Source organism: Pantherophis guttatus, chromosome 2, assembly GCF_059756535.1.
Source record: "Pantherophis guttatus breed Tessera chromosome 2, ASM5975653v1, whole genome shotgun sequence".
Taxonomy (NCBI): Eukaryota; Metazoa; Chordata; class Lepidosauria; order Squamata; family Colubridae; genus Pantherophis; species Pantherophis guttatus.
In genome coordinates this window covers 198425207-198443468 of record NC_142064.1, presented here as the reverse complement: position 1 = coordinate 198443468, position 18262 = coordinate 198425207, and the positions used below count along the sequence as shown (strand labels likewise).

At 41.2% G+C, this 18262-nt stretch overlaps 1 protein-coding gene across 8 annotated transcripts in view; it reads left to right on the top strand.

Moving 5' to 3' along the window:
* Nucleotides 1-16242, top strand: part of ANXA6 (annexin A6) — a 45209-nt gene extending 28967 nt beyond the window's left edge. For 2 of the 8 annotated variants that reach the window (XM_087887516.1, XM_034402192.3), the window contains exons 16-26: nucleotides 202-296; nucleotides 3032-3145; nucleotides 3456-3546; nucleotides 5713-5792; nucleotides 7204-7257; nucleotides 8226-8243; nucleotides 10169-10262; nucleotides 11345-11440; nucleotides 13101-13159; nucleotides 14428-14550; nucleotides 15860-16242. In XM_087887516.1, coding sequence (XP_087743642.1) covers nucleotides 202-296; nucleotides 3032-3145; nucleotides 3456-3546; nucleotides 5713-5792; nucleotides 7204-7257; nucleotides 8226-8243; nucleotides 10169-10262; nucleotides 11345-11440; nucleotides 13101-13159; nucleotides 14428-14550; nucleotides 15860-15916 — 881 coding nt within the window. In that variant the 3' untranslated portion in view covers nucleotides 15917-16242. Of the gene's footprint in view, nucleotides 1-201; nucleotides 297-3031; nucleotides 3146-3455; nucleotides 3547-5712; nucleotides 5793-7203; nucleotides 7258-8225; nucleotides 8244-10168; nucleotides 10263-11344; nucleotides 11441-13100; nucleotides 13160-14427; nucleotides 14551-15856 lie in introns of all 8 variants that reach the window. The other 6 variants (XM_034402182.3, XM_034402176.3, XM_087887519.1 and 3 more) reach the window with 3 other exon arrangements.
* The last annotated feature ends 2020 nt before the right edge of the window (nucleotides 16243-18262 follow it).

Below are 18262 nucleotides of genomic sequence, written 5' to 3'. Positions count from 1 at the left end.
TAATAGGATAAGATATATCCCGTAGGCAGTTAACTGAGTGATTGATCTTAAAAAGAGTATCCGCTCTCTTATCCCAGTGGTGGACAATTTCCTTTTTGTTCTTTTTTGGAATTACTTCCCTGACTAAGTGCAAGAGTCAAGATTAAATGTTACTGAACTGGAAAAAAAATGGTTGAATGTGTTCTGTTTACTGGGTTCCAGGCACAGATGAAGATGCCATCATTGAAGTTGTCACGCAGAGGAGTAATGACCAGAGGCAAGATATCATAAAAGCATACAAGTCTCATTACGGCCGGGTAATTAGTACAATCTCTTTTTTTGTATCTCATTCCCTTTCTCCAACATTCAATTGGTTTATTTATTGCAGGAGCTCTTATGCAATAACTCTTATAGATGGCCTATTTTAAGTTTGGTGTTACTTTTAAAAACAAAGAATTAAGATCATTCTTTCCTTGGTTGCCTTCCCCAATTAGATGCCTTCTAGATCTTCTGCATATTTATTTTCTTTCTTTATTTATTTTGTCGCATTTCTATGCCGCCCAACTCCCAAAGGACTCTAGGCAGCTTACAACAAAGAATAAAACAATGCGAACAATCCCATAAAAAATGTTAAAAAAAAACCATTAAAACATTAAAAACGTTTAAAATGTTAAAACACATGTACTCCAATTCGTGGCCGGGTCTCGCAAGATCATTATAACAAGATCAACGGCCCCAGGCCTGCCGGAAGAGCCAGGTCTTCACCACTTTGCGGAAGGCCAATAGGGTGGGGGCGGTCCGGACCTCAGGAGGTAATTGGTTCCAGAGAGCTGGGGCAGCCACAGAGAAGGCCCTCCCCCGTGGGCCCGCGCAGCCGACATTGTTTAGCTGATGGGACCCGGAGGAGACTGACTCCGTGGGATCTTACCGGTCTCTGGGAGCTATGTGGTAGAAGGCGGTCTCAAAGATAGCCTGGCTCTGAGCCATATAGGACTTTAAAGGTAATGACCAACACCTTGAATTGCATCCGGAGACCAATAGGGAGTCAGTGCAGCTCGCAGAGAATTGGTGTAATGTGGGTGTATCTAGGCGCACCCACTATAACTCGCGCGGCTGCATTCTGGACCAACTGTAGTCTCTGAACACTTTTCAAGGGTAGCCCCATGTAGAGCACGTTGCAATAATCTAACTGTGAGGTGACAAGGGCATGAGTGACTGTGAAGAGAGCCTCCTGATCCAAGTAGGGTTGCAATTGGTGCACCAGACGGATCTGTGCAAAAGTCTCCCTAGCTACAGCTGTCAGATGTTGTTCCAGTCTCAGCTGTGAGTCTAGAAGGACACCCAAATTGCGAGCCCGTTCTGAGGGGGGCACTTTCTCACCCCCCATAACCAAGGATGGACAATCAACATAGTCTTTAGGGGGCAATACCCAGAGCCATTCGGTCTTGTCTGGGTTAAGTCTGAGCCTGTTGACTCCCATCCAGATCCTCACAGCCTCCAGGCACCGGCACATCACATCTACTGCCTCACTGAACTGACTGCATAACCATTTCAACTGCTAATTCAAATCTATGATGTGTGTGCGTGTGTTTAGCTGAACGCATATTACGGTCTGTAGATTTCAGGATGCGGATATAAATATGTAAGGTATGCTGGAAGTCAGTGTGCCAACATTCATTCTTCTTTTTAAAAAAGGAAAACAGAAAATTTAGCTGCACAGGAGAGAGCAAAGAAGAGCATGATTATAATACTTGGGAAATTACTCCCCCATTATCTTTCTGAAGCTTTTGTTTGTTTTGTGTCATAAAATTATTTGCATGAGGCATTCAGGATGGAAAAAATATATTAAAAAGTCATTCTCCCTCCTTGTTAGATATCATGGACCAATCTATTACTCAAATCACCATCAATGTCTATTGGTCTTTTTTTTTAAAAAAAGGAGGTCATCTTTTACCATCTTGTTCAGACCTGTCTGAATGCCTAACCTTCAGTTGACAGTTTTAGGCAGGAGATGAAAAGGATGAGTTGAGTTATGTACAGTATCTTCCTTGTGTCTAGCAGAAGAGTGTTGAGGGATACAGTGTGTAACTATTTTGGGACTTGTATTTTTAATTACAGATTACTTTTAATCAGTATGCAGTTTTTGACTCTGGAGAAAAGCCTCTTATGAAACCAATAATTATTAAGCTCTTATTATTAAGCTCTACCTGCATGTGGAGGCAACTACAGCTAGAGTCTGTTCTTAAGTCAAAGCATATTTTCTCTGTTTGCTGCCATTCTTCCTTCCTGCTCTAATCACAGGATAACATTCATGCTCCAGAATATTGCATGCATTATTAACACAGATTTAATGCACCTGAGAGTAATATGCAGCCCAATGGAAGTAGATGGACTTTCGTTTTGTAAAGCCTCACTGTTGACCATACTTGCTGGACTGATGTGAGATAAAATTTAAAAATAATTGGGTGGCCACAAGTGGCCAATCCTTCCCCCGTCATATTATGTCAGAGCCTTTCTTCTAAGCATTGTCTTCCTGACTGGCATCAGGTTTTTTTGGAGTTTCTTCTTCTTTTAAATAAAATTTTATTAGAATTTTGAATACAGGGATGGATGGAGGGAGGGAGGGAGGGAGGGAGGGAAGGAAGGAAGGAAGGAAGGAAGGAAGGAAGGAAGGAAGGAAGGAAGGAAGGAAGGAAGGAAGGAAGGAAAATGCAGCGATCAAAGAAAGGGTTTTAAAGAAAAGGCTTCTAGTTTTTTTTATTGCAGTTATAGTTAGTTTAGTTAGTTTACTTTATTGTCATTGCACCTCATATAATGAAATTATAAGTATAAATATAAGTTAACGTCTTACTCTATGATTATAGCATCGTTTACATTTTCTCTATAATGTGTTATATTTATTCTAATCCTCAAAACCATATATCATTTTTACTGTTTCCTGCAAAAAGTCAATAATGGGTTTCTAGTCATTGTTAAATGTCCTGTGTCTAATTTGGCTATACTTCTTTGGAGTTTCCAATTTGTTTTACTTCATGAGCGTCTCCTGTGATAGGACCTTATGGCAGACCTGAAATCTGAAATATCTGGACCTTTGGCGAAGGTTATTCTTGGACTGATGATGGCACCAGCCTTCTATGATGCAAAGCAACTGAAGAAAGCTATGGAGGTAGAGCAGATTTCTTTTTCATATAGTATTTGAAGAACAGAAAGATAAATTTAACCCATACGGAGGAGAGAAGAAAAACTCCTTCTTTTGCCTTTATCTCTTTATCTTGAGAGAATGAGGGATTTCCTTCTTGCTAAAGATTGCCAGCTCAGGCTGATACGTAGATTCAGTTCTGAGCCAACCACTTTTTTTTCCAGAAGTTGAAATATCAGGAAATCGATGCACTAGGCATTCCCTACAAATGTGAGCACTCAGCTGACCTGAAATATTAACAATGACTAAACGATCAAATATCTTTACATCACTCCAGGGAGCTGGTACTGATGAGAGTGCTCTCATTGAAATTTTGGCCACACGGAATAACGAACAGATTCAAGCAATTAATGCAGCCTACAAAGAAGGTAAAGAGTTTCTTCAATAATTTTTAAGGGGCAAATGGATGTAGGAGGGAGACTAAGAATCAGGAAAGTATTTATCAGTTGCTGTAATAAATGCTTAAATTTTGTCAGTACACATTTTATTTACTTGCTTGCTTACACATTGGTGTTTTCTATAGGGCTCCCAATCTAACAGGATGGCAAATCACTGCTATATTGGCAAAAAAAAGCAAGGTAGATTGTCCTTATAAATAGCAGGAATTGAGCCTGACTCAAAGGAAATAGTCACCTCTCATATTAGTCTGTTTTTGCATCAGATCAAGGTTAGAAGCTACTGACCTTTAAGGGGAAGCTACTCAGAATAAAGTTTTTCATGGGCTTCATTCCATGTGAATATCCTATTCCGGACCCCGGACCACCCCAATGATGCCCTTGAAGTGATGTCCCGATGCCTGGAGGCCGTGCGGATCTGGATGGGGAGAAACAGACTCAGGCTCAACCCATCCAAGACCGAGTGGCTGTGGTTTCCGACATCCCGATATAGTCAGTTGGTGCCATCACTGACTATTGGGGGCGAGTCACTGGCCCCCACGGAGAGGGTTCGCAACTTGGGTGTCCTCCTGGACTCACGGCTGTCTTTAGAAGAGCACATGACGGCCGTGGCCAGGGGGACTTTTTATCAGGTCCGCCTGATTCGCCAGTTGCGTCCCTTTCTGGATCGGGACTCGTTAAATACGGTCACTCATGCTCTCGTTACTTCCCGCTTGGACTACTGCAATGCTCTCTACATGGGGCTCCCCTTGGGGAGCAACCGGAGGCTCCAGCTGGTCCAGAATGCGGCCGCGCTGGTGGTTATGGGAGCGACGTGGCGCTCCCATGTGACCCCCCTCCTGCGCGAGCTGCACTGGCTCCCGGTGGTCTTCCGGGTGTGCTTCAAGGTTTTGGTTACCACCTTTAGAGCGCTCCATGGCATCGGACCGGGGTATCTACGAGACCGCCTTCTGCTACCAATAGCCTCTCACCGACCAGTACGCTCCCACAGAGAGGGGCTCCTCAGGGTGCCGTCGGCCAAACAGTGTCGACTGGCGGCCCCCAGGGGGAGAGCCTTCTCTGTGGGGGCACCTACCATCTGGAACGAGCTCCCCCCAGAGATACGGAAGATCCCGGACCTGCGCATGTTTCGCCGTGCTCTCAAAACTTTTCTATTTCAGCAAGCTGGCCTGGCCTAACTCCCATTTTTTAAATTTTTTAAATTTTTTAATTTGTGATTTTATAAATTGGGTGTTTTAATCTGTGTTTCGGCCGAAATATTTAATAATTTTAAGGGATTTTTTAAATATTTGTATTATCTGTATTTTATCTTGGCTGTTCACCGCCCTGAGTCCTTTGGGAGTAGGGCGGTATAGAAATTTGACAAATAAATAAATAAATAAATAAATAAATAAATAAATAAATAAATAAATAAATAATTAATTAATTAATTAATTAATTAATTCACATACTAAGAACTGGAACCAGTACTTCGATGGATGTTTTCTAGGGTTAAGTCTGCATATAGTTGACCTTGAAGGATTAAGGAGGGCCAGGCATACAGTAGGTAATTTTTGAAGAGGAGAACACTGGAAAATCTCAGGGATACAGGCTTGATCAATGTTGGTGAACCTTTTTGGCATTGAGTGCTGAAAGGGGGGGGGCGCGTGTGCTGGAAACCAGAAGAGCAGCCGCCCAATGCGCATGCGCGCATCAGGAAGATGATCTTCCAGTTTCTGGCACACACATGCGCACCGGCCACCCAGTCGCATGCGCATGCGAAGACCAGGTGGCTGGTGCGCATGCAGTCACCGGAAACCGGAAGATCATTTTCCCAGTGCACACATGCGCACCGGGCGGCTGCTCTTCCAATTTCTGGCGCTCCTGCATGCGTGAAGACCAGCTGGCCGGCGCCCTGGAACCCGGAAGAGCAACGGGCGACAGCTCGCGTGCCCGGAGAGATGGCTCTGCATGCTACTTGTGGCACGCATGCCATAGGTTCACCATCACGGGGCTAGACTGAAAGTCAAAAAACATGATGGCAATCCAATTTACATTTTTAAAAAGAAAACAACATGGGTGTATCTTTTTAATCACCAAGAATTACATTTTAATCAGGAGTGTCTTTGAACATTTTCTTCTGCTTTTGTGTTTTTCCAGCTTATCATAAATCTTTGGAGGACGCACTGAGTTCTGACACTTCAGGACATTTCAAAAGGATCCTAGTCTCTCTGGCGCTGGTAAGAGGTCCCCCCCCCAATGCATTCTTAAAGCTCCTTTAGTTAAAGATAAGTGTTTTCTGTCTGATATTTCTGAACATCTAATGATCTGATTCAGTTGTTAAACCACCTTTAAAAGTTGCCATTTTTAAAATTTTAATTATTATTCATTAAGGATCTTGTGCATTTGATAATGGTACATTCAGTTGGAAAGAAACAATTCAATGAGTATTTTTGCATGCAGGGACAATAATGCTGCCGAGCTGTAGTAGACACAGGTTCAAATGACCATTTCTGCCTCGGTTTCATATAGTCACCACCCAAAAGCAAGCAGGCTTCATAGAACTTGAAAGCTGCTTCAAACTGTTCTGTTCTTATTTATTGTGCAACAGCAGACTTTTAAAAAGCTATTTGCATCAAGGTGATAAAATCTAAAATTGTTCAGGACATGGATAGAGTTCAGATAAGCATTCATTTGGTGGCTATAATTTGTTTATCCCCAGTAAGAATGATAGAAATCTCATTTTGAAGAAATAACACAGTACAGTGTTTTCTGAAAAAGGAGTGGAGATAAACTATATGCTTCCCAGGCCTGTGCTCTTTTCATAATTGATGCCCCCATTTTAAGATATAAATATCCTCCCATGTCATTTATTTTGCTGGATATGAGCAGCAGGGAGGGTACCATAGTTAAAGAAGGATAAAAACCAGTGCTAGAGGACCTTTTCTAGTAATAAGCATGAGGGGGTGGCACTGTAATTGACCATGTTGCCTAGGACAGAATATATATGGCACTCTGGATATTGTGAGGTTCAATGCTCAGTTGCTCTAGAAAATTTGGCCAGTGACAAACAAGCCAGTAGTGAAGCATATAAAATAAGATGTATCACTGGAGGGCAAAATTGCAAAATTCGGGCTATGTCATGCAGTCAAACTCATTGGAAAAAACAGCTATGCTCAGAATGGTCAGCAGGAAAAGGAAACGAGGCTGTCGAAAAACACGGGACATCAAAACTGACATCAGCCAGGCTGAAAGAAGCTGTACAAGATTGGAAAATATGGACAGAGGTGGTCCATAGAATTGTCAAGAACTGGATTGATTGAATGGATATCATCATCATCAAAGAATGCTGGGAGTTATAGTTCTGCAGTAGATGGCATGTGGAGCTATCAGATCCAGCTGCAAAAATCTAAACAATTATATGGCAGCAAATGAATACAGAAAACGCTAATTCTTTGGTGTCATCTAGTGGGCATCCAAATTTTTAAAATGCCCAGATTTTGTAGCTCACAGCATTGCTCCAGGCCTATGGGCAATTAAACTAGTAGCTGCCAAGAAAGCTAGTGAATTATTTAAAGATGTTAATTTCTGGCCAATTCCCAGGGACCTATTTTTTTCATCTTATTAATAGCTCTCAATGTCTAACTGTAGGGTAACCGCAGTGAAGGAGGAGAAGATTTTGCAAAGGCTCATGCTGATGCTCAGGTAAGTAAAGCCACATGTGCAGGAATGGTTCTGCTGTGCCTGTAGCCTTTCTTCCATAATGTAGATTTGGAGATTCTAGAGTTGATAATAGGTTAATGTTGGGTTTCATGATCTATGGATACCTCCAGAACAGAGAGAGGAGTAGAGAGCATGTGAAAAAGCTCCATTGGAGTTCTTGCTCTGAGCTCATACTGTATATATTGAACAGATTTGGGACAAACACCATGCGAACATATGATTTATTTAGGCTTTGTTAAGTAAGCTGCAATTGTATGGGCTCACACAACACTCTAAACCCACGACAATGCCTTAGTATCATGTCTGAATCCAGTTGCACTTTGCAGGTAATTAATGCATGTCAAATTTTAATGTGGGTTTTAATTGAAGCTTTTCATTTCCCAAAAAGTAATAACCGTAACTCATCATATTTTTTTTTGCAATTCCATGTTAAGGGACACTCATATTAAACATAATGTTAAAATAGGTTAAGTAATCCATTTTTAATACATGCCAGATTCAGGAAGAAGAGCAAATGTGTATTTATAAGTCACCAATTGAACTCTGGATAATGTGAAGTGATGCGGTTCGGACTGTTTCCACGAGAGGGAGTTCTAATGTTTCTGCAGGCTATTGCATGTTTTTGAAAGCGATGCTTGTGGCTACTGCATCTCAATAAGCAGGAAAAAAGAGTTGCAGAGGCTAGTAGCCCAAATGTGAACTTTTTAGCCAGATCATAGGGAACCTAACACTTTCTGTATTTATTCAATGCTTAAAACAAGCTGGGGATACAGAATTGCTTCAGATCAACAAAATGACAGTGGGACTCCCTTTTGTTGCCATAATTGGTGCCAATGTCATGTTGAGATCTTAGACTGCCCCAATTTATTTATGAAATCCCTGGAATGACCTGTGCCATGCCATCTCTGATCTTGTTCCCTTCCTCTCCCTCCCTCCCTCTCTCTCGTCAGGTGGTTGCTGAAACCCTGGTGAGTGCTGCCCTTTATTTTTCCTTGACATGTTCTAAATGTCTTACCACTAGTTTTCCCAACTGCATTGCCTAAAAATTCTTGAAAGCAGCTTTAGCACATTTGCAAGATGCAGGTTGGGGAAGGATGATCTACAAATGCATTTGCTTTTCGTACATCGGGTTTTAGGGAATGGTAGAATTAATACATTAAGTGTAAAGTGTGGGTGAAGGTAGAGATGAATTAAGTGAAGGCTCTGTGATTCTCATCACAGTGAAAGCTCTTTGGTCAACAAATGGCAGAATACATCAAGGTTGACAAAATAGCAACCAAAGGTCCATATATTCTATAATTTTATTGTGTCTGCTTGGGAATATCAAGTGGACAGAAAGAAAGAGAAAGAGAGAGTGTGTTTTCAGCTGTGCCTATCGTAATCTGGTCTTTAAGTGGTCTTTATAAAGTCTGCCTTATCTGAGGTCCCTTAACTAGGAATGCCAAAGATTTCAGAGACTTTTTGAATGAAAAGCATGCGGGCTGTTTGAAACAACAAAAGAGATGCAGTACCAATCTGATTGCTGATGCTGTGCCTCTCTGGGCTCACACAAAATAATATTTTCCAAATCAATATTAATTTGCTTCCCCAATTTCAGATATTGTGCTGTATTGCCTGGGCTTATGTGCCTTCCCAGCCTGAGGTGACTGAAAAAAAAAGTGTGTGGATAGAATTACAGACAGTCCTCACTTAATGACCGCAATTGGGACTGGCAACATGGTTGTTAAGTGAAATGTCACAAGACGGGGCACATCAGTTCTGCTGCAGTCATTAAAGAGATCACCCACAGTTGTTTAAGCATGACATTACATGACTGCGACTTGCAACTTACAGCCTCTTCTTCATTGACTTTGCTTATCAGAAGCTGACTGTGAAGCTTGCAAATAGTGATCAGGTGACCATGGGACTCTGCGACAATTGTAATTTTGGTGACTGGTCATAAAACTAGGCCATCATAAGTTTAAATGGTTGCTAAGCAGTCATTAGACAAGAACTGGCTGTATTATCCATTGTTGGCTTGTTTAGGCTTCATTTCCCAACTGTGCAGCTGGAGGAGTGGAGAAAAAGAGCACTATCTTGAACTTACTGCAGAGCAGCAAAAGGGCAACCAGGAACAGCCTGCTAACTATCACATAAAGAGAATTAAAGTTACTAGGAATAATTTGTACTGATCCACTGAATGTGCTGTTTATTTCTCTGCGCGTAAGAATCCCATAGGAAAATTGATTCTTGCCTGTGTTTTGTTATGGAACTCTGCCCCACCGTGCACAAAAATGAATTCAAAATATATATTTCCTTATTTTTTTGCTAAATAGAAAAGCAGTTGGATACTCACTTGGGATTGGGGAGAGATCAGGCTCCATAACAGAGAAATGCTCATATTTTTTAGAATTACATTTGACTCTTATCTCTGTAATGGTCTTTTGACATGGAAATTCTTATGGTCCATTACTAGATCTATATGAATGACAGTATGTTCTGTACTTACTGATAAAGAATAAGACTTGGGGAGAGAAACATTATATCATACAAGACTTCCATGGGGGGCTTGGGCTGATAAACATTTTCAGTCACTGCACAATAGTATCCTGTTTCCCCCAAAATAAGACATCCCCTGATAATAAGCCTAATTGGGCTGTTGAGGGCATTGCAATAAGGCCAAGCGCTTATTTCAGGGTTCAAAAAAATATAAGACGGGGTCTTACTTTCAGGGAAACATGGTAGTGAAGAATAAAATGCTAGTATCAAATTAAATAGATTGGACAAACAGATATATAGCATCCTAACAATATTATGACCACCTGATTATTCCGAAACAGACTTTTGACATTCGCTAGATCCCGTTCTTCGTTGTTCTCCTCCTCCATCCCTCCATTCTTCATTGATTTTGCAGAAATTGTCTGATGTTTCTGGTGACGATTCGACATCCCTTGAGACCCGCTTCCTGAGCATCTTGTGCACCCAGAGCTACCCCCAACTCAGGAGAGGTAGGAAGGCAACAGGGATATGTTGTAAAGATTATATCTTACAGCTCAAAGCAATGTACATCATGTTCCTGCCTCTTATTTTCTCCACCAAAAGCATGTACATCTTGGACTGGCCCAGCCAGTTTTCAGACCTAAAAGAGCAATAGAACTTAGAGTTTCTAATCGAGCACTTATAACTATCTCCCAAACTGACTCTCCCAAAATGTATGGTTTGTATGCCATGTTTATAATCATGACTAAGCACAAAGTAACTGATGTTTTCAGGCTATGCAGTCGCCTGAAACAGTTGTTTGGGTAGAGCTGTCTGAACTAGACAGTGAAAAAAACCCAACACGTCAGCAGAGAGTTAAAGTTTCCTTTATCTTATGTTGTTGCCATCTAATGGCTATCTGGATTTTTGTAGCCCAGACCTGGTAGCCCTGTGTTTTGGGAAAGTGTTGGGGTATCACCTAAGGCAGGGGTGAAATCGAGCAGGTTCTGACAGGTTCTGGAGAACCGATAGTGGAAATTTTGAGTAGTTCAGAGAACCGGCAAATACCACCTCTGGCTGGCCCCAGAGTGGGGTGGGAATGGAGATTTTGCAATATCCTTCCCCCAGGAGTGAGGAGGGAATGGGGATTTTGTAGTATCCTTCCCCTGGAGTGTGGTGGGAATGGAGATTTTTCAGTATCTTTCCCATGGAATGGGGTAGGAATGGAGATTTTACAGTATCCTTCCCCTGCCATGCTCACCAAGCCACGCCCACCAAGCCACGCCCAGACAACTGGTAATAAAAAATAATGGATTTCACCACTGACCTAAGGGAGTGGAAGGAAAGGGGCTGGTACAATCAACTTGATAAAGAAAGTGAAAAAGAATATTCTCCTTTGCTGGAAAGAGCCAGCATTTTTGGACATAAAAATTGAAAGGCAGGAAGTTTATTTAATCAGCTAAGGCCCTTCCCTGTCAATGTTAATAGTTTATTCTGCAAGCTTTCCATGGTATCCCCTAATTGTTACCAGCCTTGAAACTCAGAATAATCTTTTAAGCCAATCTTGCATTGGAAATTTAGATTTCTTACATTCTGCCTTTGATCCTTGTAGTCTTTCAGGAGTTCGTTAAGATGACAAATCATGATGTAGCCCATGCCATCAACAAACGGATGTCCGGAGATGTCCGGGATGCCTTTTTAGCTATTGGTGAGTGTTTTTTTGTATTTGTATAGTATAGAGAAATGTTTGTTTGTTTGTTTTTTGCATATAGAATGCAGACTTTACTAAAACCTCTCAGAGTGAAGTTCGTCTTGCAATGTTTTGACAGTTGAGCAATTTTCTGTGATTTGCATAGATGAAGCAAGCTGGCCTAAGCTTCTTGTAAAACTGTGGAAAGTGGTCTTTCCTAAAAATGTGGCTATATTGCAAAATTGGATTAATATATGAGACTGAATGCATGTGCAGCATTGTATGCAGCCGTGGGGGGAAAAAAACCAATTGCCCTGGGGGGGAAAAAACCCCGGATGGGCTGATTACTAGAGATTTTCTACAGGCCAGATATCAAAATGCAACACTTTTCTGATCACTTATTTTCAGCTTTTTCTGTACCATCTCAAAGTTAGAAAGCTGACTATATTTGAATGTAACATTGATCTAAGTGTCATTCTTGGCTGGAGCATTTCATGTTGCCTAGGGTGACTATGGCCAGGCAAAGTTCTTTCTGGCTCAGATTAAGTTTCTGTGTAATGAAACCTCAGTGGAAGTGAACGATCCTTTATTCATCTTATTTTCAGCCATTTGTGATGAGTATTGGACTCTTTTAGCCCAGGCTTTTGTTCAGGCTTACTGTCTGGCCCTTATATGGTCAAGTATACTTGGGCACTGGTTAGCTCACCTGTCACCTCTTCTCTTCCCCAAGGTTTACAAGAACCAATTGCCTTGCTTGTAATGCCCTCACTGGACTGGAATGGGCCTTCTTTTCTCTGGCCTCTTCTGTGTCCTGTCTGATGGCACCCAGGGGCTAGACAGGTACTGAAGAAGAGTGGAGAAAGAAGCCACATCTGCCCATGCCCCAAAAAAACTTCCTCATTCATGCATACTTGCAGATCAGGAAGTGGCTGCCCAATCATCCCTCTTATTGCAATTCACAGAATTGAGCGGGGAATTTTTTGGGTTCTTTGTTCCTGTTGTTAACTGTTTGGTGTTTTGTTTTTTTTAAATTATGAGGCATTACTATGGCAATGAAGATACACCCTTCTAGTTGAAAATCTGCACTCAGAAAATGTGCATAAAGGATGGAAACTGGGATGCAGTTCAGTTTGTGAAAAGCTTAAAAAAAAGAAAAGAAATATGATTCATATTAACAACGGCTGTTATTAATAATCTCATCAAGGCCTGTATTTCTTGTTTTTCATTTCCCCTGATTTTCCGGGTTACAGCCCCTCATTCCCTCTGCCCCCTCTCCCTATTTTCAACCACAGCTGTAATTCAGGATAATACTTTATGCACTTGACACTGGTAGATGGAAGCCTAATCATAAACATTAAACCAACTCATAATATAATTGTGAGTTCTTAAAGAGTCATGCTGTTTCTTCTGCAACAGTCATCTTTGGGAATTGCTCCCTCCCCCATCTCCCTCCCTGTTTGGAAGTTTAGTTCCATAATTTTGCATGGCCAGATTTTTTTGGCCTCTCTTCCTTCCTTCTTACAATTGCTAAATGAAAAGCTATACTATAACCAGATTTATTTAGAAATTTACTGAGCAAGGAGTGGCTGAGGTAGAATACTTTGCATGCAGACAACTGTTGGTTATTTCCTGGCAATACATTCATGTTCTCCTCTTTGTTCTCCCTCTTTCTCTGAAGTGCGGAGTGTTAAGAACAAGCAAGCTTTCTTTGCTGACAAGCTATACAAGTCCATGAAGGTAAAAACAAACATCCATTTGTTGTTGTTGCCCAGGAAGGAAGAGTCAATATACTAATCAAATATTTTGGTTCTTCTGGTTTTAAAGAGACCAGAAATGGCCTATTTACAGGGAGCTGACTCAGAGGTGGGATTCACTTACCTTCCCTACCTGTTCGCAAATGTGAGCGCCTCCTCTGTGCATGCACACGGCCTTCCGCGCATGCTCTTTGCTCGCACATTACATCCGGGCAGGTGGGTGGAGCCTCCCGCGGTCGCCACTACCGGTTTGCCCAAACCGAGCAGAACCGGCTGAATCCCACCTCTGGCAGCTGATGCTATAAACAGAGACATTTTGGGGAAGCTCCAGCTAAGCTTAACTTGTCGGTCCTTTATATAAAGAGAATTCCTTAAGAAAACTTTTCAAGAGCTTAGGTGCAGTCATAAGGGACAAATTCTCCTTTGGTCATCCCAGCTTTAGAACTAGGATTCAGCAAGCTAGCAGGAGCCAGATACAGTGACCCGACACCTACAAAGAAGGGAACTCAGATTTATCAATGCTTATAGATATATATATATAAATATATTGATTTTGTTCTTTTTTTTTCGTAGGTCTATATGTGCATTACTGTTCTAGCCAGGGTTTTTCCTACGTAAATCAAGATGTTTGTATAGCCATAGTTAAGTGACATCCCAAATCACTATTTTCTAGGCTTTATCAGACATTTAAGCAGCATTATGTTGTCTGCTGCAAGACTTAAGGGAGACTAGAATAGATCTATTTCTGCCTTATTTGGCTTCATCAGCTAACCCTGGCTAGAACAATAATGCACATATAGACCTACGGAAAAAAAAGAACAAAATAAATATTTGACCGTTACATGGAGGAGTCATAAAATGAGGGTGTGGCTAGCCGATGAAGCCAAATAAGGCAGAAATAGATCTATTCTAGTCTCCCTTAAGTCTTGCAGCAGACAACATAATGCTGCTTAAATGTCTGATAAAGCCTAGAAAATAGTGATTTGGGATGTCACTTAACTATCGCTATACAAACATTTTGATTTACGTAGGAAAAACCCTGGCTAGAACAGTAATGCATATATATATTGCAATATATATAAAGTCCAGGCATTCAGTTGCCTGGACTTTTTAAGTGTTGGAGCAAAAGTATCCTGTTGCTAAGTTATAGTTGTTGTTGCCATCTCTTCAAAATATTTTGCAGCAATAATGTGAGTGGAAATCCACTGCTTCCTGCCTCTCACCCACCTGGTGCGTTTTTAATCTCTTCAGGGTGCTGGCACAGATGACCAAACTCTCATCAGGATCATTGTTTCAAGGAGCGAAACTGATCTGCTCAACATCCGGCGTGAATTTTGGGAGCTGTATGACAAGTCTCTACATCACATGATTGAGGTAAAAGAAACTCTCGGGTTTTGTGAACACCACTTTGCCTATTTTAGTGTCATAAGAGCTTTGACCTTTATCATTCACCTCACTTTTTGCCTATGACTAATTAGTCTCATGGCAGCCTGGGTGAGTATTAAATTCAAGTGTACAAAAAGAGACTCTATAAGCTGAAAAGAACAAAACTGATCAATCTGTAGGGTTAAGTTAAGAGTGTGTCACACACAGAGAGACCCTGTGTTGATATAAGAACAAGTTCATGCTCTAAAGTGTGTATTTGTTTTGACCACTGGTACATTTATTAGCAGTCACAGGTAATCCTTGACTTAACAACAGTTCATTTAGTGACCGTTTGAAGTTACAATAGCACTGAAAAAAAGTGACTTATGACTGGTTTTCACACTTATGACCGTTGCAGTATCCCCATAGTCACGTGATCCAAATTCAGACAGTGTCCCAGGGTCATGTGATCACCTTTTGCAGTCTTCTGACAAGCAAATTCAGTGGGGAAGCCAGATTCACTTAACAGCCGTGTGACTAACTTAACAGCTGTGGCAAGAAATGTCATAAAATGGGGCAACTCACTTAGCAATAGAAATGTTGGGCTCAATTGTGTCATATGTCGAGGACTACCTGTATATGAATAGCAGCTGCTCAATCAGGTGCTTTGCCTGCACTGACATTATCAGGGACACCCTCTCCTTTCTCCGATTGGTATGGAATTTTTAATCCAAAGATCTAGTTCCTCAATCAGGCTTCTTTAGGAATATATCATTGCAGAGAACATGCTTAGTGTACCTTTCTAAATAGATGTTAAAGCAGTGTTTTTCAAACTTTAAGATATGTGGATTTCAACTCCCAGAACTCTCATCCTGGCTGAGGAATTCTGGGAGTTGAAGTCCACACATCTTAAAGTTGTAAAGTTTGAAAAATACTGTGCTAAATGAACCCACTCTAATCTGGTCACCTCAGTGTTTGTAGTGGCAGTGGGTAATAGCAAGGTGAAAACAGTAATCGTACACACCTGGAGGGCATGAGGTAGGAGAAGGTTGAATTTTAAGGAAATATTGTTTTAATGTAAGTTTAACAGCTATGATTTTTCTTAAAGAATTCTGTTAATGGTTAAGAGTGGTACAGTTGAGTTCCCCGGCAGAACTACAATTCTCATGGTGCTTTGTACATAACATTGCTTGTTAAACCAGTTTAAGATATGCACAGTGGGTACTCAGTAAATTCATTTACATTTTTGCATATATGATGATTTGGATGCATTTTCTGATTTTTTGTGTGTGTGACTTGATTTTCCTTGTTTCAGAAGGATACTTCAGGGGATTATCGCAAAGCACTGCTAGCTGTTTGTGGAGGAGAAGATTAAGCAGTCAATTACTGCTGTAGAAGCCCATTTTACCTGAGCTGTTGTTAGTCACTTATGTGTAACCTAGAAGTTACAGTTGCTTTGAAAACTTCAAGGATATTTTGGATTCACTGAGGTCTCACATTGTGTTAGGGAAAAATAGCTATGTTACCACAGAAGAGCTTAATATTGCAAATAGCAAAGACCACAAGAATAATCAATTCAATGGTTGAGGGGAGGAGAACTGTCCAATTTTGTCAAAGCTGACCAGTGGCCACCTGTTTAATGAAGCCATACCTTCATAGGTATATTGTGAACCAAAGAAATAAAATGTATGTTGCCGGGCACACAGTTGTTCTTGTTTGTTTTGGAACAAGGGAAGCACATGATATACAGTCAGGTCCAGAAATATTGGGACATCGACACAATTCTAACATCTTTAGCTCTATACACCACCACAATGGAGTTGGAATGAAACAAACACAATGTGCTTTAACTGCAGACTGTCAGCTTTAATTTGAGGGTATGTACATCCAACTCAGGTGAACGGTGTAGGACTTACAGCAGTTTGCATATGTGCCTCCCACTTGTTAAGGGACCAAAGGTAATGGGACGATTGGCTTCTCAGCTGTTCCATGGCCAGGTGTGTGATATTCCCTCATTACCCCAATTACAATGTGCAGATAAAAGGCCCAGAGTTCAAGTGTGCTATTTGCATTTGGAATCTGTTGCTGTCAACTCTCAAGATGAGATCCAAAGAGCTGTCACTATCAGTGAAGCAAGTCGTCATTAGGCTGAAGAAACAAAACAAACCTATCAGAGAGATAGCAAGAACATTAGGCATGGCCAAAACAACTGTTTGGAACATTCTCAAAAAGAAGGAACGCACCGGTGAGCTCAGCAACACCAAAAGACCTGGGAGACCACGGAAAACAACTGTGGTGGATGACCAAAGAATTCTTTCCCTGGTGAAGAAAACACCCTTCACAACAGTTGGCCAGATCAAGAACACTTTCCAGGAGGTAGGTGTATGTGTGTCAAAGTCAACAATCAAGAGAAGACTTCACCAGAGTGAATACAGAGGGTTCACCACAAGATGTAAACCATTGGTGAGCCTCAAAAACAGGAAGGCCAGATTAGAGTTTGCCAAACAACATCTAACAAAGCCTTCACAGTTCTGGAACAAGATCCTATGGACAGATGAGACCAAGATCAACTTGTACCAGAGTGATGGCAAGAGAAGAGTATGGAGAAGGAAAGGAACTGTTCATGATCCTAAGCATACCACCTCATCAGTGAAGCATGGTGGTGGTAGTGTCATGGCGTGGGCATGTATGGCTGCTAGTGGAACTGGTTCTCTTTTATTTATTGATGATGTGACTGCTGACAAAAGCAGCAGGATGAATTCTGAAGTGTTTCTGGCAACATTATCTGCTCACATTCAGCCAAATGCTGCAGAACTCATTGGACGGCGCTTCACAGTACAGATGGACAATGACCCAAAGCATACTGCAAAAGCAACCAAAGAGTTTTTGAAGGGACAGAAGTGGAATGTTATGCAATGGCCAAGTCAATCACCTGACCTGAATCCCATTGAGCATGCATTTCACTTGCTGAAGACAAAACTGAAGGGGAAATGCCCCAAGAACAAGCAGGAACTGAAGACAGTTGCAGTAGAGGCCTGGCAGAGCATCACCAGGGAGGAAACCCAGCGTCTGGTGATGTTTATGCGTTCCAGACTTCAGGCTCTGATTGACTGCAAAGGATTTGCAACCAAGTATTAAGAAGGGAAAGTTTGATTTATGATTATTATTCTGTCCCATTACCTTTGGTCCCTTAACAAGTGGGATGCACATATGCAAACTGCTGTAAGTCCTACACCGTTCACCTGAATTGGATGTACATACCCTCAAATTAAAGCTGACAGTCTGCAGTTAAAGCACATTGTGTTTGTTTCATTCCAACTCCATTGTGGTAGTGTATAGAGCCAAAGATGTTAGAATTGTGTCAATGTCCCAATATTTCTGGACCTGACTGTAAGACAGTCTAATTTTCAATAAAGTTTTGGGCATGCAAATATGTTCGTATTCTTCCAGCAGTTTATAAATACAGTCATGAGTGCTGACAATAACAAATACAAATACAACCCAATTGAAACTTAGAGATGAGCTTCAAAAAAAATTGAAGGCAGAGCTGCACTCTCCTTGCTTGTGAAAGCCTGCAAAGTGCAGCATAAAAGGAATGAGATTTACCTATTTATTTCTTTATTAAATTCAATGTATTTATGAAACTTGAATGCCACCAGATTCAGTGAATTACCTTACAGTAGTTTATAGCAGAATAAAAGGTATCCACTTTAAGAAACCA